Source organism: Anopheles ziemanni, chromosome 2 (genome assembly GCF_943734765.1).
Source record: "Anopheles ziemanni chromosome 2, idAnoZiCoDA_A2_x.2, whole genome shotgun sequence".
Lineage (NCBI taxonomy): Eukaryota > Metazoa > Arthropoda > Insecta > Diptera > Culicidae > Anopheles > Anopheles ziemanni.
In genome coordinates, this window is record NC_080705.1 from 41,650,589 (window position 1) to 41,672,217 (window position 21,629).

A 21,629-nucleotide genomic window follows, 5' to 3' on the forward strand; every position below is an offset into this window, starting at 1 on the left:
AGTGATGGGGAAACTGAATCCCTACAGGGATTCGAATCTTTCGATTCAAATCCATTCTGAGATCCGGATCTCCGAATCCGAATCCCAATCCGTCATATGCTCATCTAATGCCGATTTTTGATATGATGTGTTTAATTCCATGAATGATTTAAATAAGAATATCAATATAGTTGACATTATTCTTCTAATTGTATTCAAACAACACGAACAATCTAGTCCTTTGTGGGAATATGCAGACTAACTGATTTACCCGAGTTTATTCCAAAAAGAGTAGCATTTCTCAACGAGAAATTTTGGCGTTATTTTGGGGTAAAAGAATTCTCTTCAGAACTGCCCGCTCTTCTTTTGAGAATTCTTTTACCCCTTCTTTTGCAGCAGATTTCCTATGCAATCTTGGATGTAAAACGACTTCTGAAAAGAAGGGTAAAACAATTCTCTTAATACTTGCGGGACACCGCAAAAGAGAACAGTTTTGACAACGTGACTGTGCGTTTATAACACCTATTTCTGACTATACGCGCAAAAAACGTATACCCATTCGTAGTAGATTACCGCAGGTCCACACGGCGCTGCGACAATCCTGCGACCGGGAGTTTCTGCGACACTTTTGACATACGAGATGGGTCGGCCAGCCGAGCGGTAGCGCCGGTTATAAAATCGGCCCATGAGCGCCGGGGCTCACCACCTCGACGGCGTGGGTTCGAATCCCAACCGAGACCGGACCCTCCCCTGTACGAGAGGACTGACTATCCACGTACAACAGGGAAACAAGTCTCGTAAGCCCTTAACGGGCAGGCATGACCAATAGGTCGTTACGCCAAGAAGAAAAAGAATATATATGGGTGTCCGGCGTACGTGCACATCCCAGGTGTAAATAGAGGAAAATATTCCGACCAGCTGTGTTTCAAATTGTAATTATATTATGCTTATTTTAGTGTTATTTAAAATACCTGTTGGTTTCAATCTTCTAAAATTAGTCAAACTTTTCCTTTATTTTTCTAATAAAATCCGTTCCGTTTGTTCGGAATGAACCCACCTGAGTATTAATCACTTTGGTTTGAAGGCTTCTGTGGATTCTGCGTCGAGAAACTGCAACTGTCAGCCGAGCAGCATTTCAGCTGTTTTGGCGGCTGCATCATCAGTGACGTGTTAAAAAGTTTCTTCTGCCGAGATTTGAACGACCATTCTGTGCTCCCGTGCCACCCGGTGCAAAGGATTGTGCAAGTTCGTGGACAAATAAGGCTACGTGTTAAAGTAAATCACTCAATATGGATCACTCGAAGCATCGGGGGTTTGTCCCCATGGCGAAGAAGGTACCGCTGAAGGAGGAATCGACATCATACCGGGTGCACATTGCGCTGGGATTGTTTCTCTTTATACTGTTCCTGTCGTTCCCGACGCTTTGCGGTGCCCATGGACCGCACGCCCACGATCATGATCACCTGCACGAGCATGAACATCACCATCATGAAAATCCCAGTTTCAAGTACTCTAAGCACGCGAACGAAATGTATGAGGAGCCGGTGGCCGATCCACATCATCACCATCATCACGAGCATGATCATGATCATGGGCATCACCATCATCATCATGATCATGGCCACGACGATCATCACCATCATCACCACCACGATGAAAAGCCTGTCGTTGACAGTAAGCCACCGAAAGGTAAGGAACTGATTTTTGCAAATGGCCTCCTGGTTTACATAAGGCGTTGATGTGATTTGTTTGTATTGACAATTTTAGACACCTTCTACATTTGGGTCCATTCGCTTGGCTCTACGCTCCTTATCAGTGCGGCTCCATTTTTCATCCTGTTTGCCATCCCGCTGGATAACACCGAAGAAATGCAACCTCGGCTGAAGACACTGCTCGCTTTCGCTTCTGGTGGTCTGCTAGGTGATGCGTTTCTTCACCTGATTCCCCACGCCATCCAGCCACACTCGCATGATGGTCACGGTCATGGGCATAGTCACGGACACGATCACCACGGCCATGGGCATAGTCACGGTGAAGGAGAACACGAAAGCCATGGGCATGATATGCGCGTGGGTCTGTGGGTGTTGGCCGGAATTATCGTTTTTCTGGCGGTTGAAAAGTTTGTCCGTTTGATTAAGGGTGATACCGGGCACGGGCATAGCCATGGTGGTCACAGTCATGGTGGTAAGGCAGCACCAGCAGCCGAAACGAAAGCCGTAGCCAAGACCTCACCGCCACCGTCTCCGACCGAGGGAAAGAAAGATAAAAAACCCTCCAAGGACAAGAAAAGCCAGGAAGTGGCCAGCACATCCAAGTCAAAGAAGGAGGAAGCCAAAGCTAAAGGAAAAGCTGTCCGCAAGGAACCGAAGAAGGAATCGAAAATCAAAATCGCCGGATATTTGAACCTGGCAGCGGATTTTACGCACAACTTTACCGATGGCCTGGCGATTGGCGCTTCGTATCTGGCCGGGAGCAGCATCGGTATCATTACCACCATCACGATCCTGCTGCACGAGGTACCGCACGAAATTGGTGACTTTGCCATCCTCATCAAGTCGGGATGCTCGAAAAAGAAAGCGATGCTGCTGCAGCTAACGACGGCAGTCGGTGCGCTGGCCGGTACCGTACTGGCCCTGCTCGGAAGTGGGAGTGACGCTGCAGAATCATGGGTCCTTCCCTTCACTGCTGGCGGATTTATCTACATCGCGACCGTTTCAGTCATTCCGGAGCTGCTGGAGGAGTCGACGAAATTGTGGCAATCACTAAAGGAGATTACGGCCATGCTGGCCGGCGTGGGCATGATGGTAATTATTGCAAACTTTGAGTGAGAGGCGGACGAAACGCAAAACACCTTCTCTGCTCCAGTTAACCTGTGTGTACCTTTGGTAGTCGTCGTGGTCGTCGTTCTCTTCCTGTTAGCGTACGCATTTTTTCTTTGTGTGTTATTTAGAGTTGTGTGCGAAGAACATTGAAAACATAAGTTTTCCTTTGTTTTTCTACTACTCGTAAGTGAACGGTGTTGATGTTTGTACAAAAGGTCCACGGTCCAGCCAACACAGTGAGTTTGTTTAACATTGGCACCCTAGCCTTTCCGATTGTTTTGCATAACATTTTATAGTTAGGGAATGATAAAGTCGCTGCTTATTTCTGATACGTTAGGTTTACAAAACTTTGTACGAGAGCAATAATAATAATATAATGCTAGTAAAAGTAGAACAGATAAAGATAATAAAAGAAAGACCGGATAGAAATACGTTGGCAACGTAAGAACCTTTTCTGGCGCGTTATTGCATCTTGATTTCTTGTTTCTTGTTCTTGATCTTATCAACATCGGCCACTATCACTTCAATCAACAAGAAATGTAGGCCCGGCAGCTCTGGCCCTCGACAATTATTATTGTATTTACTTCGCCCTTTGTCGACCTTGTACGTGCTAATGTTTCTTCTCCTTAGTTCCTGTGTTATCGATAGTACATGTTCACCCCAGGTGTCGGAAGCAGGTCTTTCTTCTTGTTCCGTGCCAATAGTCACGCATTGATGATAACGCCACAAGCTAAGTTATCGCCAATCAGTAGACCTTTTCAAATACTCACCAAGAGCTGGGCTTTGAGTACGTAGCTGTAAGTCATACATGTGCATTGTCCTGTATGGAAATGGAACAGGGTGGAATGTCTGGTGGCTGTAGCATATGTGAATCATTTTGTTGTCATGTATTCCCGTGGACTCATTGTCTTCATTTTCATTCTAGGGAACGTGCCTGAAGGTGATTGAGCATACCATAGACCGTTAAGTTTTTTATTTGTAAATGTTTCACTCGCTTAAAAAGATGATGATCTTTTGTGTGCTATTGCTTTTGTGTCGTTAGCAGTCACGTGTTCGAAACGGTGAAATTATACGTTAGTTTTTGTTTTTAATTTGTTCAGGAGCAATTTTAGCAAAATTGTTTGTTAGAACAAAGCCAGGCTTTGTCAACCTTCTTTTATATATGAAACTGCGAGGAACGCTGTTAATGTAATTATATCGAAGCCTTGTTGTATATACTTGTGAGATTTTAAAATAATGTCATAAAATAAAATATATCTATTGAGAAAGCAACCTGATGTAGTAAATTGTAAGTTAATAGAAGTATTCGATATCATGATAGTTTTAGGTTACCATGGTTAAAGTTTTGACTGCTGCCCTTCAAAAGGCGCTTACAACCAAGAGGAAATCGGATTAATCAAATCCAATCTCGCCTTTCTCTTAATAGTTTTCGCTTTTAATGATTAGAACAGTTTCCATGATTTATGCTTTTCTTTAACATGTTTTATTTTGTTCATTTAAAAAGCCCTTTCTCATACTGCCAATGTCACATTGAACAGAATCAACGATGGTTTAATTTCTGTTGGTATTTGATTCATCAGAACAGGGCAAATTATGCAATAAACTTTTCAGTTTTTGAGGCTGCTGGTGTAACTTATAGTACTCCATAACAAGTTTTAAAATGTGTATCATAACACCATAACAAATAAAAAAACACAAAGGGTATGTTTTGTCTCATACAATTCAAGTATGGCCTTTTTAAAACAACTAATACCTCCAGTTTAATATCAAACTTTTTTTAAGTAACTCGTAGTTATTACAATGTGTTGGAGAGAAGATAAAATGCAATTCAAAAATAGACTATAATGCAAACGGGCCAACTGAAAGCACATTCTCCTTATCATACCTAAAGTGTATTAACGTCTCGTTCAAAAAGAGTCAAACCTCCATTTGTTTAGATTTAAATTTCAACCTGTATGTCAACTGCACAACCTGCACAATTGCACGAACATTGGTTTTAAGTGCCAAAAGCTGTCAAACTCGTAATCCACAAAATAGGCGGGATAAATCAATCCTTGTAAAGGAATATAAGTTGTTAGTTCTGTTAGCTATCTCGTGCATTGGTTTAGAAAATGTCTCGTCCAACAGCAGGATCCAGTAAAACCTCTAAAACACAGGCAGACATTCGTGATGTTATGGCGCAGATTCAGCAAAGGGTGCAGAGGCAGCCGGTCAGAAACTCAGCGCTTGCAAATGACCAAACAACCCGAATCCCGGCGGAACCACCCCCACAAATTGCAATCGCTGACCATGCCACGGTGAATGATGCGTTTGCCAAGCAAATCTTTTTTCAGCACACAAACATTGAGCAAATAGTTTTAGATAAAATGGCAGAACGCAGTGAAAGGACACGCCAAAAATATCAACAAATACTGTATGAGAGATACGTACAAAATCCACTTGGACGGCTATCTGACCCATTGCATATGTTGCGCTTCGAGACACCGTTTTGGGAGGGCTTGTTTAGCATGGCCACAAAGATACCGATTCCAACCGAAGCTGCATATCAAACAATGGTCAGTTCTCTCGCCAAGGACGGAGTGAAAAAAATGAGCTTCGTCGATATGACGCGCAATAATTTGGTTCTTGAGGATCAACGGGAAGTCATACAGCTGTTACAGTCGAAGTTCAGCAACTGGTCGGGAAAGCTGCTGAAACTCAAGAAATACCTTAAGGGCTGCCAACAGGGTAGAGAACGAAACGCGGCGAAAGAAAAAGAGAAATTGTTACGGTTGATAGTAAAGCGCTCAAATTATAAGAAACAGTGGCACAGATTTCTGGATCGTATAATCTACGAACTGCGTGGCCCGGTCGAGAAGCGTACGCTGTTTATCTGGCACAAGTTTGCATTCGACGACGACGCACTGAACAGAAAATATAATGTCGGCCTTCATTATGCTGATCCGGAAGGCAGATCTCAACTGCAAAGAATATCAACGGGGCCTAGCCTCGGTCATCAAATACTGTCACATACTGCCACAGGCATCGAAAGGGCAGAGCTGAGGACTCCCACACCATTGCAAGCAAGTGTTTCTCGTCACGATAATTTCCTAACCCCAAGGCCACTTACTCAGGCACCGAAAACTGTCCCGGTTTCCGCGGTACAGCGGGATACAGCTGCAATAAGCCCAACTGCACAAGGCTCAATCGCACAAGTTCGTACTGCACCGCCATCAACTGCACAAGGCCTGGTCTCACAAGTTCCAACTGTGCCGATTTCAACTTCACAAGGCCCAATCACACAAGGTCCTATTGCACAGGTTCCAACTGCACAGGCTCCAAATGCACAGGCTCCAAATGCACAGGTTCCAACTGCAGCCCTCAATAACTCGCAATATAGTAGCGTCATTCCGGAAATTCAACAAGAACATGAGGATGATCAAAATATTAATACAACCAATCGAAGTACGGAGCAACCTGCGAACGCAGACAGATCAATTTCGAATGCCGCCGCTGAACAAGAACCTCCGACAAAACGTGCTCGAACCGCTGACCATTTGTTCGCTGTGCCATTACCAATCGGGGCCGTATGCAAGCAAGAGAAATCCTCTAGTGCACATCATAATAGTACTATCAGCTTGATTTCTCCCGCTCAACCAATTACTACAACCACGGATACACCGGAGTTCAGCCTTGATTACATCAAATCCTCTACGAACATCTACGAGGTGCTGATTTATAACCGGATGAAAAAATTCCCCAAGACAAAGCTGACGTCGAGGAAAGTTGATAAGTTAGTTAAAGCTTTTTACGAGTTCTATAAATCCACCTTCGATCGGCAGGAATTGCCCGCCGCCTTGCGAGAACTAACACCCCAGGAGCAGCTGGAACTAAAGTCTAAAGGAGCATGTAGATGGGCTTCCGAAAAGCTGCACATACCGATCGTTATGGAACAGCAGGGAGTGGAACAGCCGGCTACAGTGACGGCATCAACAACATCAGCAGTCGTAGCTGTCCCAGACGCGGTACAACCACTGGCCCACCAACCAGTTCCATCGAAACCGGATGTTAATACCGTTGTGCCTACGAAGGAATCGCGAGAAAAAGCACCGCAGCCGAAAAAAAAATTGTTGTTCCCACGACCCTGCCCGATTCGGCCGGCGAATATAAACTACGAAAGCGATACAGCATCAACAAGCGAGAAAAATGTCGCTAGACCGAATTCGCAGCCTACCGCTAACCAAATGCAGCAGAATACGCCAAACATGGACATGCTGTCCGATCCGGATACAATGAGTTTTATGCCACCAGTTTGTTCGACACAGAATCAGGATGGTGGCAGCCAACCACCAGAGCCACATGCGCCATCGCAAGAACAGAATGAACGAGCCGCATTGGAATCTCCTCGTAATGAAGATATGCCATCACAACCACCGGATAACGCCGTCGGGATGGTTTTCAAACTGGAACCCAATTCTTCGCAAGTCGACTCCTCGGGATATGAAGGATACGTCGAAGAAATACCATGCGCCAATGAAGTGCTTCTCATCTACGATACCGATGAAATGTTTTTGGAAGATCTTGAGACGCCGGAACAAAACGCTCTGCAGAATCGTTTAGTTGGATTGTTCCGGACGGAATCCGATACTGTTGCTCCCGAACTAACTCCACTTTTTTCACACATCGAGGATACTGGCGTGCTAGAAAACGGCGAAACTGATTCGTATGGTAGGTACGACCCGTTCTTTGTTATTTTTTTTTCGTTATGACCATCAAAATGGTAACTGTTAATTACTGTGCCGTTTTTTTCGAATTCATCAGCTTCCCCTTAGAAGAGCACATGGCAATTTTTCAAGCAAGTTGGAGATCTTTTGTAAAACGAAAGCGAACATCCCATCGACCCCCCCAGGAGGATTTGTGGTTTATCTTGGCAGCTGGCTTTGGTTCCATAGAAACAGGAAAATCAACCATCATTCCAATACAGCCTTTTGACTTTCTCTTAGACATCAACATCGCATCCTTACGGTACACCCAGCGACCGATCAGATGGCGTGGATGCAACGAACTGCAACAGAAGCAGCTCACGATGAACCTGCACCATCGTTCGCAGGGCATCTTTACCGTGGCAATTCACGACCATCAAGTGGGCCAACTGCTCGGACTGTTAGGCCCCGGTATGAATGCTGGGACCTCGGCTGGTTGGAAAGCATTGACCGAATCGTTGGCTCACGTCGGCAAGTTTCGCTACGGCCGCAATGAACCCACAAAGGAGTACTATCGGATGACGATCACGGAAAAGGTGCTACATCTGTTCTTCGACACCCTTTCGAACTTTCCGCGGGACGGTGGGTTTGTGTTGGGGCTGGGACAAGATAGGGCTACGTTTCCGGCGGACGGTGGCACCGTGGCGCTAGAGCGATTCAATGTTCATCTTCACTCAAAACCCCGAAAAGCTGTATCTGAGGCGTTCGAGAAAAAGGCGGACCCTGAAGATGGTTGCGAGGAAGATGAAAGTTTGGTACAATACCTCCTGCCAGGGGTGGCGGAAGCGATGGTTCAACTTAGGAAAAGATTAGAACTCCAGTGAGCATGTGGAAATAATTGTTTTGTATCAATTGATTCTTTTGCGATACTGTTTTAAATGAAATGTTTGTGCAAAAATAAATGTTAAAATTAGCTCAATTTGTTTGTTCTATAATATATTTCCAAATAAACTGCTACCAAATTTAGCCTAACGGAACATAACGAGATGTTTGTTGCTGCTGCTGTACTTAATGTTATGAAAGGTTTGTTGAATGATTTGACTACAATTACGAATTACAAATAGTGAGTAGTAAGTATTTAGCAATAGGTCACTAACAAGTAAAGGTAGGTAGGTATACAATTTTCCGGGTCAGGGATAAGGTGTAAACGAATTTTTCGTGATTCTAAACCTGACTGCTTCACAAATATCTCTCTCTTTTTAATGGCTTCAGATTTAAATCACAAAAAGAATCTAATTTATAAGATAGTGTTATCGCAGGGTTTTCGCGAATGGAAATTTCAGATTTGAAACCGTCTATTTCAAACTAGTTTCAAATGAATCAAACATAAGTTGTCAGTTTGTTGACGTCTTGCAGTGTTTATGTTTATCATAGATCGTCTTCAGAAGTGTGAAATAAACTACTAGTCTACCGAAAAAGTTGTCTAAATCTGTATTTTAAAGTGAAGCAGGCACCAAAAGCGTAAGCAACCATGGGTCGCCGTTCGATCAACACCACGAAGAGTGGGAAGTACATGAACCCCACGGATCAGGCCCGAAAAGAAGCGCGCAAGAAGGAGTTGAAGAAAAACAAAAAACAACGGCAAATGGTCCGCGCCGCGGTTCTCAAAGGCAAGGACCCGGCACAGCTGATCGAGGAGATGGAAAAGATCGACGAGATGGAGTTCAACGTGTACCAACCGTCCCCGCTAAACGAGAAGGTGCTCAAAGAGAAGCGCAAAAAGCTAAAGGAAACGCTCGACCGGGTGATGCGGCTGTATCAGGCGGACGATCCGGAACTGTGGGCCGACCTGAAAAGGAAGGAAGTGGACTACGAAAAGCGCCGGAATAAACGGATCCAGTACTACGAAAGTGTCCGCCACGCGGAGCAAGTGCAGGTGGACGATATTCCGCTCCCCTCGTCCACCGATACTCCGACACCGCTGTCCATCCCGCGAATACCGATGCCGCCGAACGTACTTCCTCCGAATATCGCCCCACCCCTGCGGATGGCTCCTCCACCGGTGCCATTGCTAAAGAAACCGATTGACAACCCGCTCGAACCCTCGGAACCGGTCGATGACGACGATGGTATACCGGGCTGTCCGCCCGGTCCACCACCGGATCTGTTCGATATGCCCGAGTTGGACTACGATCTGGACAAGTTCCACGAGGAAACCGCAAAGAGTGTTAAATTCTACGACGATGCTGATTCCAAGGATCACTCGGAGGAATCGGACGGTGGTGAGAAGCAGGTGAAGCAACCGAACACGGTCCAACAGAAAATGCTCGCCCTTTCCGGCCAGAACATTGACGATTTCATGAAAGAGATGGAAAGCGTGCAGAAAAAGAAGGAACAATCGACACCGGCCGATGTGCCGTCGCTTGCTTCGATTCCGACGCCTTCGTCTGCACCACCGCCACTTCCCAATCCTGCCCCTCCTCCAGATGCTGCCATGCCAAAATTCATGCCAATGCCACCCTCTTCGATCCCCCTCCCCGGTCCACCGGGTCCAATGCAGCCGCTGATGATCAGACCACCTCCGTTGCGACCACCGGGTATGTCGGGTCTACCCGCCGGTCTCCGAATGCCCGGTCGTCCCGGAATTCCAGGTGGACCACCACCGGGTCTACCGCCTCGCATGGGCATCCGTATGCCACCTGGCCCTCCAGCTGGACCTCCGCCGAAACACATCCAGCAGCAGCGTAGCATGCAGCTGCATCATCAGCAAACCCAACAGCAACTGCTGCAACAGAAAGATCCCAAAAGTGCAACCATCTCGGCGAAACCGCAGATCCGTAATCTCAGCGCGGACGTCACACGATTCCTGCCGAGTGCCCTGCGAGCGAAGAAGGACGAGGTGCGGAAAGCAAAACCACCGGCGAGACCGGTGCATGATCAGCACGATCACCGGACGGTGCCGGCGGACGCCTCAAAGCCCACGAAGGACGACGCTTACCTACAGTTTATGCGCGAAATGGAAGATTTACTTTGAGAACCATAAGCCTAAGGATAGCGTTTCAATAATCTTTTGTCACTTGTATGTTAGCGCTAGTAATAAACCTTAAGAACAGTACTCTGAAGCTTGTTTGGATGTGGTTTGACTAGTTTGTACAACATTTATTAAACTCTCCAGTGCAACATAATAGGTTTCTTGTGAGGTGTGCAAAACATAATCGAAAATAGGTTTAACTACTGAATTGGTGGTTCATTCAACTGTCCGGAAAAATGGATTCCTTTTCGCATTACTTTTGCATCGCTTTAATTTGCTCCAGACAGTAGCTTGCCTGTATCACAGTTTCTTCATGTTTGTGCTGCTTTCCGTAGCGCCAGGCGAACGTACAAAACTCGGACGCTTGCCGGAGTAAGCCCTGCTGCAGGTAGAGCAGACCCAGATTCGCCTTGTAAACGCCGGCCTCGGAGAGATCGGGAATTTGGGCGGCAAGCGCAATCGCTTCTTTAAGGAACCGTTCAGCCGACGCGTAGTCTTCAAGCTATGTCCAAAGAAATCATCCAGGAAAAAGTTTGAATGAAGTTAGAGAGTGGTTTTGCTGCATGACTTACGTTTGAGCAAGCAACGCTAAGATTGTTCAGTATCGTAAGTCCTTCCTCGGTGAGCAATCCGTGGATTTCGGTGTACGCCTCGTACGCCTGCAGGAACGCTTGTTTAGCCTCGGCAAACCGTTTATTTTCCATCAGCAGCTGCGCGTACCAGTTCTTCGTAATGCCCCACAGTTCGCGGATTTCCTTCGAGTTGTCGTCTCCGAGCTGTTTCAGCTTTTCTTCCAGCTTCGCCAGCGTCCATTCAAACCCTTGGGCGGCCTTATCGAGATGGCCCTGCAGTTGCGCAAGGTGGGCAACTTTCGAACTTATATGAAGCATTTTGATGTGGTCCTCGACAAACCCGTCCGAAAACAACCGTTGCATGACGTTGACGAACAGTTTCTCCGCTTTCGCAAAGTCGCCCACTTCCATCGCTAGGTTGGCCATAATGTCGTAGATGTACGTGATGCCGTCCTTGCTCTGCAGGTCTTGGGCCATTTTGAGTGCGAGGTGTAGCATCTGTTCGGCCTTCTGGTATTCCTCCTTCTGTATCGACAGTATCGACCGCTTGATGATGGTTATCAGTTGGCTTTCGGGTGTGTCTTCATCGTCGTTTTTCTTGCTGAACCACGACAGAAAGGAACTAGCGACCAGAAAACGCACCGGTCCCTTGGTCTTCCACTTTCGCTGCTGTTGATATTCCTCGCGCCGGTTGCGGTTATCCTTGTGCCATTCCGTTGTGGTACTTTGGAAAGAGATCGGAGCGTGGTTCGTCAGTTTTGCGAGTGGGATTGTAAGTGGTGCTATCCGGGGGTGGTTGATAGAAATGAAATAACGGGACACGAGCGTCGCGCTGGAGGCCGAACGAAACATTTTTGGTACACTTTAAGCAGTTTATGTAAAACGTTTAACGATTTGTTGTGCAGTGATGAATAATTCTGCCACCCCAAATTGCTCTTCGGATGTAAACATTGAAAACCCAAAACAAAGTTTGACGTCTGATGTTGCCACAGTTGATCACACAGATCACAGTTTTGAGTGCCATATTTGAAATTTAAAAAAATATCAAATTAACCTTCACTTTACATCCAAAGTTGCCATTCATTGTGAGGTAAAAGAGTAAATGAGGCCCGGGGCTAGATTATCCTCTTCCTACTGGTTCACATTAAGCGCCTGAAGCTATGCAAAGCGCGACGCATGCATTCTTTTCGAATATTTGATCGCTAACGGTTCGCTTAAAAGAACATAACGGTTAAAACTAATCACGCAGTGGGGGTTGAATGCGGTTTAATATACTTTAATATAGTAACATGTTAAGTTACTAGTAAGTAAACTATACCACTCATGATGGACAGCATGAAACAATGAGTTTAGCCGCAGAAATGATTTGGAAACGGCGGCGCGCCCGCAGCGAGCGCAGCGAGCGGACTGCGCTAGGTCTACCGAAAAAGAGAGTTTGTTATAGTTTTGAGAAATAAGGGGGGCCCGTGGGCCCCCCTCATACCGCACCCCTAGGTTGATTGCGTAGCCGAAATTAACGATACAATCTACGTTTCAAATACTCGTAGGTTGAATTTAACGAATTAATGTATCACCAATTGCATACATTCAGTTTAAACGTCAACAAGAGGTGTAGCCACGATCGAAAACATGGCGGCCGAGGCCTCATTTACTCTTTTACCCACGTTTCTGTTGATGTAGAGCTGCCAAACTCACAGGGTGACCATATTTTAGATTGATCTTACAGGGTGACTACTTTTTACGCGTTAAAAACTCGTCTTTCAATGGAAATTGGAAGGGGTGCGTATTGCCCCAGGGGTGCGTATTACCCCGAGCACCCCTATATACTGGTGCGTATAGAAAATAATTGAAGATATATTTACTTGATATGTAATGGGGGTCCACGACAGCCGAGCGGTAGCGCCGGGTAGAAAATCGGCCCATGAGCGCCGAGGCTCATCACCACCTCGACGGCCTGGGTTCGAATCCCAACCGAGACCGGACCCTCCCCTGTTACGAGAGGACTGACTATCCACCTATACAAAGAGAAAAAAGTCTTGTAAGCCCTTAACGGGCAGGCGTGACCAAGAGGTTATTACGCCAATAAGAAGAAGATATAGTAGATATAACATATTTTTTTTAAACAATACACGAGAATATGTGATTTGGTTCTCGAAAAGTTCCGATTAAATCGAACAAAATTGTGTTTAATTTAAAAATTAACTTTATTTCTTTCATATCCTCAAGCTACAGACAAAACGAAAAAAAATAATTTTTTGTATTACTTTATTTGAATTATACTTATCATTTGAAGGTAGATTTGTTGCAGTTATAATAATGTTTCCATTTTTGTTCGCTTGATTTCGCATCACGAAGCAATTACACTGGGGAAGCTTGGCTAGCTCAAATGATTCAGCAATAGCATTAAAGAAAACATAAAAATCCCAATCGAAGTCCTTCCTCAGCTTATTTTTCTACTTGATTTTCATCTACCACTTCAGTAGAAGGATGTTTTGCTATTTGCATCGGCGGCTCAAACATGACTCTGCTCGATGGCTTTTACCGGCGGTAGGTATTTTATGGGTTTGATACATACGACATATATGAGTAAGCTTTGCCTTTTGCATTATTTTTAAGTTATATTTATAAGGAGTTTCCAAAATTCTACACTCCTCCATAACACACTCTCTCATTTGCTATGTTTCGGCATGGTTGTAACGTTCTTTTTATAATCTTTAGGGAACTCCTTCAACACTGCACGAGTTACTAGTGTTTATGTGTGGTTAGAATCGAGTTATAAAGTGTTTAGTTGAACACGATATAATATTTGCTACCTTTCTACTGTGCTGCACATAATATATGTTCTGTGATTCATAATCGGTTCAATGGCATTTGAATTTGGGTATTTCTACCAATGCGGCGCTATTCTCCTTTGACTAGTTGTAACAATTTTTTAGAGGCTTTGATTTTCCCTTATGTTTTGTGATCAAAATATATTCATTTATATGCTCATTGTCACATTTGTATTGGTAGATTCAATTTTTATCTCTTCCACGGTTCTTACACATCTTCAACGAAACAATTAAGCGTTGAGTGAAACCAGCCGTTCTAGTTTTTGATTCTTTAACCGTGCGTGTTGGTAGCTCATACGTTGGAAGTCTTTTCGTGAGCTCACTTTTCTGCTTTATGGGTTTTAAGTCAACTGGCATGGTTCCATAATACATAACCTTCCGGTGCCGCGTGTTTGTTTTTTTACTATTAGTTTATCTTAGGTGAAGTTGGAAACGATTTGTGGTTCCAGAAATTTTCCTCTTATTTTGCATTATTGTCTCTTTGAATACATACACGGATTTCAACTCGACCTTAATAATTTGGTTGTATTTTGTATTCTTGAAAATGTCTATACAGCATTTTACCGTACAAAATGTGCTCTGTATTGCGTATCAAACATTTTGTGGTTCTTTCTTGATTTGTTCTGAAAGAAAATGTTTTTCTGCCAGAATATCCTAGGGTCTGCTCCTCCTATGTTTTATCCCATACTTTTCTAAATGTTTTCTTTTTGTCTTTTGTTCATTTAAAGTACAGCATCGAATGTAATGCGCTGTTTAACTGCTAACAGGCGAACGGTTTTGCGGCTAGATTGCATATTGGAGAACATTTTCCACACTTTTTCTTTCTCAGCTAATTCTACGCTTTAGTGAATAATTTGTTTGAAAAGATTCTGGATTCCGCTACAGTTTATATTTAGGATCGAATAACTGCCACTGCCTAGGAACTTGTATGTACGAATGTATTGTTGCATGCTCTAAAGAAGAAGAGATATTGAACCGCTTTTTTATCTATCTTCGGTCAAGTTTTCTTCTCCCCGAAGCCATGTCGCTTGATGTCGTGTCATAGACGAATGCTGAAAGTTACATGTATTCTAAAAAAGGCACACCCACTGGTTTATGCTGAAAAAAATTCCAACCCTACCAAATTGTAAACAACAAGTAAATTACAGAAATGGATAGTAAACAGAGGTCAATAAAATATCTATATAGATAAATGATGAAAGCCACAAGGAATATGAAAGAAATGGGTAATCAATAACAAAACGAAACAAATAAAAAAGAAAACAATTATAAGTTTTAAATATATTTTCTGCCGAAAAACGATATCTTATAAAGAAAAAAAAGTGTACAAAAAAAACTTAAAAACGACATGAACAAAGTTCGAAAATAGCATACCGCTTACGATCTAGTGAGACGAAAATTAGTATGAATTACAGACACATTGGCTTAACATGCCCAGAGTCACAAGTATTATTGCGACTTTTACTTTTTGTGTTCATCTCTTTCGCGGAGTGGTTTCTAATGCTTGTTCAACCTTGCTTGCTTGTAGAGTACTGATTTGCAGCTTTATTGACGGCTTTTTTGAAAGTCTCTGACATGTTTTCATTTTTTTTCTGATTGCTTCTCTTCATCAAGTATTTAACGATTCTCGTAAAAAATTTTTTTTCCTGGATGCCTTTCAATAGATTTTGAAAAGGTTTCTGGTTTACATTTTGCCTAGATAGTTAAATGACTCTCACTACCACGGAGAAAGTTGCAGGTTTGTAATTCGGTTTATTTTTTACACATCTTAATTTTCATTCAGTTTTCATTCTCATTCATAGTGGTACCTAAGCGATAAACTAAACCTAACGGATCCACCTAACCTTGCTCTACTCTAACGAATTTCCATTTTAGATTTTGCTAACCGAAGGGTATGTTTTTTCCATGCTTTCATGCCCATAAGCAACACCCGATATAAATAGTCAAGAAAAGGCTTAAAAGAAGGGATAAAGCAATCTAAAACAAATTTAGAACCAATTGAAACCGACCCACCGCAAACGAAACTTCAAACTTTAACCAGTGCGTGTGGCGGTCGTTTTGTCACAATTTAATAATCGCTTTTGCAACTACCGTTAAGTACGCATTGTAAATGATTATATTAACCTTGTAATGCATTTTGATTTTTCGTTAAACGTAAAAATTCATTGAATTTTGCGATTTTTTTGTTTTATATTTCCTGGCCATGTTAAAATCGTACACATCGTGGACGATTTGCACGCCGGTGAGCCACCTGCATCGAGGTGCCAAACTAAGGATAATTTTGATTAAAGTTTAACGCTCAGAAATTTAGCGCGCATAAAACAAAAAAAAAAAAACTCAAAATAAAGTCCTAGCTGTACCAGGGAGCTAAACGTGGAACATTTCCATCGTAGATTAATAGGTATCAAGGTTCGTCGCTTGTTTGCTTCGTCCCGTGTCTAATAACTGAAAACCATTGTTCATACCATTTGTTGTGTAACATTGCAATTCCGTATCACCCATCGGTCTCGTTTCGTGTAAACTGCACCATAAATGTATCGATCATTTCGTGATCGTTGAGATTGCAATCTCCATTCTTTCTTCATAATACTATCGTCTGTTTGTTGTTTTGCTGTTCATTTTCCTAATGTGTTCACATATTATTTACAAATTCGAGTTTGTTCTATGTCATCGCAGTGCTGCCGAAGTTTGTTTGTTCTTTTTTTCATATGCTTCTACTTTGTCCTGATAATGCATGTACAGTAGATCTGCTTCATAATTATAAGTACTTTTAATCTGTGTGTGGCGCTATTAACATGCTCTTACTCTAAAGCTTCGCACCTTTTCCTACATTTGCTACCTTTGTTGTTTAATATTTATACACTTCCGCCGCTGCTCGGTGTTGAGGTATTTATTTTGCAAACCCGAAACGAAGAAACAAATTCTAATGGCATTTTGTTCAGTTGTAAGGGCAAGAGAGAAAGATCAATAGAAAAATGAAAAAAAATATATATATATATAAACCAAACGTAATCAGCAGTGTACAATTAATCTTAAAAATTACTCGTTTACCCGTTTTATGTTGCACTCTGGTTGATTGTGTTGTATGGTTAATGATTGTTTAAATTATGGTTTGTGGTTTAAATTATATTGCTTGTTTATCTTATATATTCCCTAGGCTGTTTGTAGGCGCTTTAGGGTGTTCTGCAAAATATTAGCATTTCCTTTGTTTGCATTCATTTGTTGTTCACACAAAACAAAGTAAAACAACAAATAAACGAGAACAACGAATATCCTCCGGGGTGTTGTACTGGTATCATTTCTAAACTCCTACTTATAACGCGTGCAAGCGTCTTATCATTTACCCTGAGAGAGTTTCTTAGTTGTTGGTATTTTTGTTTTCAATGTCTTTAAACTTTATAATGTCGCATACCGCCACTGGCAGAGGTAATTTGTAGTGTTACTTGTTGGTATGCTCATGTTATACTACACGGTCTAGTACAGTGGTTCGGCTTTGTGCTCTAAAATTTGCACTCTTACTATATCTACAGCAGTATCGTCTACCAAGCACCGTGTATATTTCTTAATGTTTTGCTGAGTACAGTGAAAATGATCCCTTGCTGAAATTGGTAATCATGTTTGGAGGTGTTTTGAGTGCAGTTTGCCAAAGCTTCAGCTAGACTACAGACTGTTTATTCGTTTTGCGACTGATTGCTAACCGTGAAATTGTGGATTGACTCTTCTCCCATTGGCTTTGTACAACACTTTTTTTTTCTCACTTCACTAACGACCGTTTCGGTTTTATAACGTTTTTCCTTCTACACCTCAAAGACAAGTTTTTCACTTTTTTCTGTCATTTTTCCTCCTTCTTCTCTCGTACACGCAGGTGTTTAGTATACTTCAGATGATATCGTATCGATTGCGTATTATGATAAATCGTATCGAGTTCCGTATTGGGTGTGTTCGCCTTTGCTTTGTTTTTTTTTCAGTATACAGTGGTTGGGAACGTATACACACGTTGGCTACCTTCCTAGCATCGTATCATTTGTGGTATTTTGTTGTTGTATCGTATAGCTGTTTGTTGTTGTTTGTTCTCTTTTGTTTTCTATTATTTTGCACTCTACTCTGTTGTATCGCGTTACACTAAGAACTAATGATATTTAATATTGTTTTGCTTTCGCCTTTTGCGCCCACTGGGAACGCTGAAATCGTCAAGTAGAGAGTAGAGAGATTCGTATAACCTGTTTCGTATAAGACGAGATAACATCGACAGTGTCGGTTAGAAGTAATGTTCGTAGGATGATCCTTAAGGTGTGAGAGAGGGCAAAATCGTATAGCGTTTGCAATTGTTCAACGAAAAATGAGAAAAAATTACGCTTTCTAAAATGGTTTTACAAGCTGAAAAAGGCTCATGTTTTTAAAATGGTTCTCTGAGGAGAGGATTGTAAAAATAGTATTTTAACCGTATCGTATTACTTTCTTTGTTTCTTGTTATACTATTTTTCATTTCAGTATACATTCGGTTGCTTATGATATTTCGTATTCCGGTGTGTGTATCGATTGTGGGGATGGAAATTATTTTATTGTTGTTGATAAATTTTCCTTATGCCCCCCGCGTGTTTCAGGAAGGGTTTTGAGAACGTATGTTAGAAAATCGTATATAACCATCATCCGTTTGGTATACTAAATGGGTTTTAGCCAATTGCTTTTGAAGACCGACCTGTGCCAAGAAGACCAGGCGTGGCGATCGCTTTAAAACGTATACGCTTGATTAGTATACTCTGAGTAAGTATGATGATAATTTGTGCTGAAGTAAGTGCAACGGAACACCGAGATATGCTGTCTCCAAAAACCCAGTTTGTGCTATCAATAGTTTTTCAAGACAACCTAGCTCGTCGTCCCGGTAGCGTCTTGAATTATTGCTGCGCCTTTCTGTATCTAACGTTTCTAATCTCTCTTGCTCTCTTATTCGCGGGTGTGTAAGAGTTCACATTCCGGAAAGTTTGCGCAGCAGCAGTTTAAAACTCGTAACACTATTTCACTAGCTAGATTAGAGGTAAAGATTAAGTTGCCTACGGCGGACCTTTCGTTCCGCCGCCCTTGAGGTAGACTGTGGATGGGATCCGGCACGGATCGCAGTTTCTCCTTTAGCACGTGCTAAGAGAAATGCAACTCCTTTGCCGAGGTGACACTCTGTCGGTCGTGTTTTGCCTGAGGTATTTATGTTGCTCGCTTTGCAGGTGATCATTTGTGAGAATAGAATAAACGCTACGTTAGGTATCTGGTTTGTCTGGTCCGGCTACCGGTAAGTAGAATAGTAGTAACTTACTTACGCTCTAATTTGAACCCGGCGTTGCATGCTGCTCGTGCTAGTCTGGTTTTTTGTGGACAACAACGCACGCATTAAACAAACGAAAAAGAAATATATAAATGTAACTGGAAACTGCACTAATCTTATGTATCCGTAGTGAGAAACCGCGTTCGTCTGAGGAGGTATCGTGTGAGGTATATAACATTTCGTAGAGGTATACAGTCGATTGTATATGATGTCGGCCAGTTTCCGGGGTGTATCGGAAACGGCTAGACGCCCGGGGCGGTCGCGTAAGGCTTGCCTACCGAAGGCAGAGCCCGTTTCCGCTACATCCGGGCGCGTCCTATCTCTTATACACGATGGCACAATGAATTGTTCGGACTCGATAGTGTATCTGCGATCTTTTCGTTGGCAGCTTCTTTTAAACGATGGAACCAAACTCGAAATCCATTCTGCCCATTCCCACACAGCACTGGGAAGCGCAGAGGTTGAGGTTGTGTAACGATAAAATATATAACTCTATGTATATCTACGCATGTCCTGCGGCCACCCGGTAACCAATCGCTTGTCGATCGTCCCCTTTACAACATGTTGGTAGCTGTTTGTGTGTGTGTACAGTAAATGGCATAAGTGATGCTGACCCGTCACTTTTCGTGCATCGTTCCAATAGCACGTGGTTGGTATTGCTGGAGTTTGCAGATCCGACGAGTCGATCTGTTCGAATCGACCCCGACCTTGCGTATACCTCCGTGTTCAGTTGGTGTGTGCCTATGTTGAGTTTGGATTCGGGTTCGCCCGCCTAGTGTGTGGCAATACTTTCATCATCGGAATAGTTCCGCTCATCGACCGAGCTGTTTCCGTCGTCATCGTGCGCCCCCGACCCGTCCAGCCCCAGGTCCATCGGCTCGGAGGAACCTCCGCGCCGAATGGCATCACTGTTCAGTATGCTGTTGTTGTTGTTTAGCCCATGATTTCCACCGTTTCCACCAGGGGCACCGCCAGCACCACTGGCCGCCAACGCCAACAGCTTTTGGTGATTACTCGTTTGCAGCAGACGGTCCGTCTCAGCACTGCGGTTTCCGCCCGGTCCCGCCGGTTCGATGGTCACGTTCGGGGAAGACTGCAGTTTGGCCAGCGACGAAAGGTCCGGGTTGTTCTGGTTGTTGTTGCTGGTAAGCTTGGCCAGATCCAACTGAGGCGGAAGGAAGCCCGGCGGCAGCTGATCGAGGTTGTGCCCCAGTGTCTTGAGGTGAGCGATTTTTGCCGCCTGAAGAGCCGCTGCCGTTGCTTGTTCCTGTGTCATTCCGCTCATACCTGTAACGAAGAACTTCGGTTTAGTGCAAGTTCCCCAAGAATGTCGAGCTATCGAACTCACCGAACGCATTCTCCGTGATAAACTGCAAGTACGTGTCCAAGATGGCCGATCCGGTGGGTGTGTTTTGTTGCATGTGGTTCATGGGGCCTCCACCTCCACCGGGACCACCATGACGATCCGGGCCCGGGAGACCATTTCCACCATTTCCGCCGTTTCCACCACTGCCATTTCCGTTGCCAGCACCGTTGCCTCCGTTGCCACCGTCACGTCCTCCGAGTCCCTCAAGTCCAAGCTTTGGTGTGCTCTCACCTGGTCGTACGCGCGTGATGGTGGTCGAGTTGAGATGGTTAAATCCTACCCGAAAAATGGACATTATTATACAGCACTGAACCCACCGTCTCATCAGAGCTCTTTAGCGCAAGTAGGAACACTTACCGGTGGGGGACATTCCCATCATGCTCTCATGGAAACGCCTTTGCGACTCGCTGTGACTGCTCTGCGACATGGTGAGGTCTTCGGGATCGTCAAAATCATCCCCCCCGTCGCCCGATCGCAGCTCCAGCTTCATACCGTCGTTGCGGCGCGTACCGGTTGGTGAGGCGCGGGCTCGCAGTTCCGCCGGGGAGATTTTAACGCCCGCCTTTGCCAGCAACCGCGATGCCAGCTCCGGATCGAACGGGCTCGGCATGGGCAGTACCGGAAGGTCCTTGGTCGAGATGCCTCGGTGCTGGCGGGACATGTGCGAATGCAGTGAGTTGCGGGATTTGGCCACCGTACCGCAAAGCACGCACCGATAGCCCGGGCAGACCGTGTGCTTGTCCTCCAGATGGGTTCGCAATGTGTGGGCCGAGCGGTAGATCTTGCCACACTTCGGGCAGGGCCTGGGGTCGGTCGCACGGACGCGCATTTCTAGAGAACGGCGAGAAACTGTAATTATAAGCGTTAAGTGCCGTTTTGGGGAGAATGAGAGAGAGAGAGAGAGAGAAAGAAAAAATGAAAACAAAATGAAATGAAAAATAACAAACGTGTGATGGATAAAGAAACGATAAAGTTGGGGAATTTTGGGAATCGTGTAAAGGAAGCTTAAATGAAAACAAAATAAAACCA

General features: G+C 44.0%; 5 protein-coding genes across 6 annotated transcripts; 3 read left to right on the forward strand and 2 right to left on the reverse strand.

Moving 5' to 3' along the window:
* The first annotated feature begins 1,268 nt into the window (after positions 1 to 1,268).
* On the forward strand, positions 1,269 to 4,073 carry LOC131280974 (protein catecholamines up). Of its 2 annotated transcripts, none has more exons than XM_058310225.1 (3): positions 1,269 to 1,668; positions 1,747 to 2,783; positions 3,727 to 4,073. In XM_058310225.1, the coding sequence occupies exons 1-3, from the start codon at positions 1,269 to 1,271 to the stop codon at positions 3,766 to 3,768; spliced, it is 1,479 nt and encodes a 492-aa protein (XP_058166208.1). In that variant the 3' UTR covers positions 3,769 to 4,073. The 2 variants fall into 2 exon arrangements, with proteins under 2 accessions (XP_058166208.1, XP_058166209.1); XM_058310226.1 differs by lacking the exon at positions 3,727 to 4,073 and having other exon boundaries at positions 1,271 to 1,668; positions 1,747 to 2,148; positions 2,200 to 3,254.
* A 3,533-nt stretch (positions 4,074 to 7,606) lies between these two features.
* Positions 7,607 to 8,462, forward strand: LOC131281596 (uncharacterized). The gene has a single exon (XM_058310939.1). It carries the CDS (start codon positions 7,621 to 7,623, stop codon positions 8,365 to 8,367), a length of 747 nt encoding a protein of 248 aa, XP_058166922.1. The 5' UTR covers positions 7,607 to 7,620; the 3' UTR covers positions 8,368 to 8,462.
* A 486-nt stretch (positions 8,463 to 8,948) lies between these two features.
* On the forward strand, positions 8,949 to 10,579 carry LOC131290891 (WW domain-binding protein 11). The gene has a single exon (XM_058320080.1). The coding sequence runs from the start codon at positions 9,015 to 9,017 to the stop codon at positions 10,515 to 10,517; it is 1,503 nt and encodes a 500-aa protein (XP_058176063.1). The 5' UTR covers positions 8,949 to 9,014; the 3' UTR covers positions 10,518 to 10,579.
* A 37-nt stretch (positions 10,580 to 10,616) lies between these two features.
* LOC131294867 (tetratricopeptide repeat protein 19 homolog, mitochondrial) lies at positions 10,617 to 12,022 on the reverse strand. Its single transcript, XM_058322921.1, has 2 exons — positions 11,087 to 12,022; positions 10,617 to 11,016 (listed from the first exon to the last, which is right to left on the reverse strand). The coding sequence occupies exons 1-2, from the start codon at positions 11,936 to 11,938 to the stop codon at positions 10,768 to 10,770; spliced, it is 1,101 nt and encodes a 366-aa protein (XP_058178904.1). The 5' UTR covers positions 11,939 to 12,022; the 3' UTR covers positions 10,617 to 10,767.
* A 7,984-nt stretch (positions 12,023 to 20,006) lies between these two features.
* On the reverse strand, positions 20,007 to 21,429 carry LOC131293600 (protein abrupt). The gene is made up of 3 exons (XM_058321679.1): positions 20,958 to 21,429; positions 20,583 to 20,876; positions 20,007 to 20,521 (listed from the first exon to the last, which is right to left on the reverse strand). The coding sequence occupies exons 1-3, from the start codon at positions 21,427 to 21,429 to the stop codon at positions 20,007 to 20,009; spliced, it is 1,281 nt and encodes a 426-aa protein (XP_058177662.1).
* Between the last annotated feature and the right edge of the window lie 200 nt (positions 21,430 to 21,629).

Bases quoted from the DNA above. Each gene is read 5' to 3' on its own strand.
- LOC131280974 (XM_058310225.1), top strand. From the start codon at position 1,269: ATGGATCACTCGAAGCATCGGGGGTTTGTCCCCATGGCGAAGAAGGTA. The intron at 1,669-1,746 runs GTAAGGAACTGA...TGACAATTTTAG, and splicing joins TGACAGTAAGCCACCGAAAG to ACACCTTCTACATTTGGGTC. The intron at 2,784-3,726 runs GTAATTATTGCA...TTTTCATTCTAG, and splicing joins TGGCCGGCGTGGGCATGATG to GGAACGTGCCTGAAGGTGAT.
- LOC131281596 (XM_058310939.1), top strand. From the start codon at position 7,621: ATGGCAATTTTTCAAGCAAGTTGGAGATCTTTTGTAAAACGAAAGCGA.
- LOC131290891 (XM_058320080.1), top strand. From the start codon at position 9,015: ATGGGTCGCCGTTCGATCAACACCACGAAGAGTGGGAAGTACATGAAC.
- LOC131294867 (XM_058322921.1), bottom strand. From the start codon at position 11,938: ATGTTTCGTTCGGCCTCCAGCGCGACGCTCGTGTCCCGTTATTTCATT. The intron at 11,017-11,086 runs GTAAGTCATGCA...CTTTGGACATAG, and splicing joins TTAGCGTTGCTTGCTCAAAC to CTTGAAGACTACGCGTCGGC.
- LOC131293600 (XM_058321679.1), bottom strand. From the start codon at position 21,429: ATGCGCGTCCGTGCGACCGACCCCAGGCCCTGCCCGAAGTGTGGCAAG. The intron at 20,877-20,957 runs GTAAGTGTTCCT...TTTTTCGGGTAG, and splicing joins GATGGGAATGTCCCCCACCG to GATTTAACCATCTCAACTCG. The intron at 20,522-20,582 runs GTGAGTTCGATA...TCTTCGTTACAG, and splicing joins TATCACGGAGAATGCGTTCG to GTATGAGCGGAATGACACAG.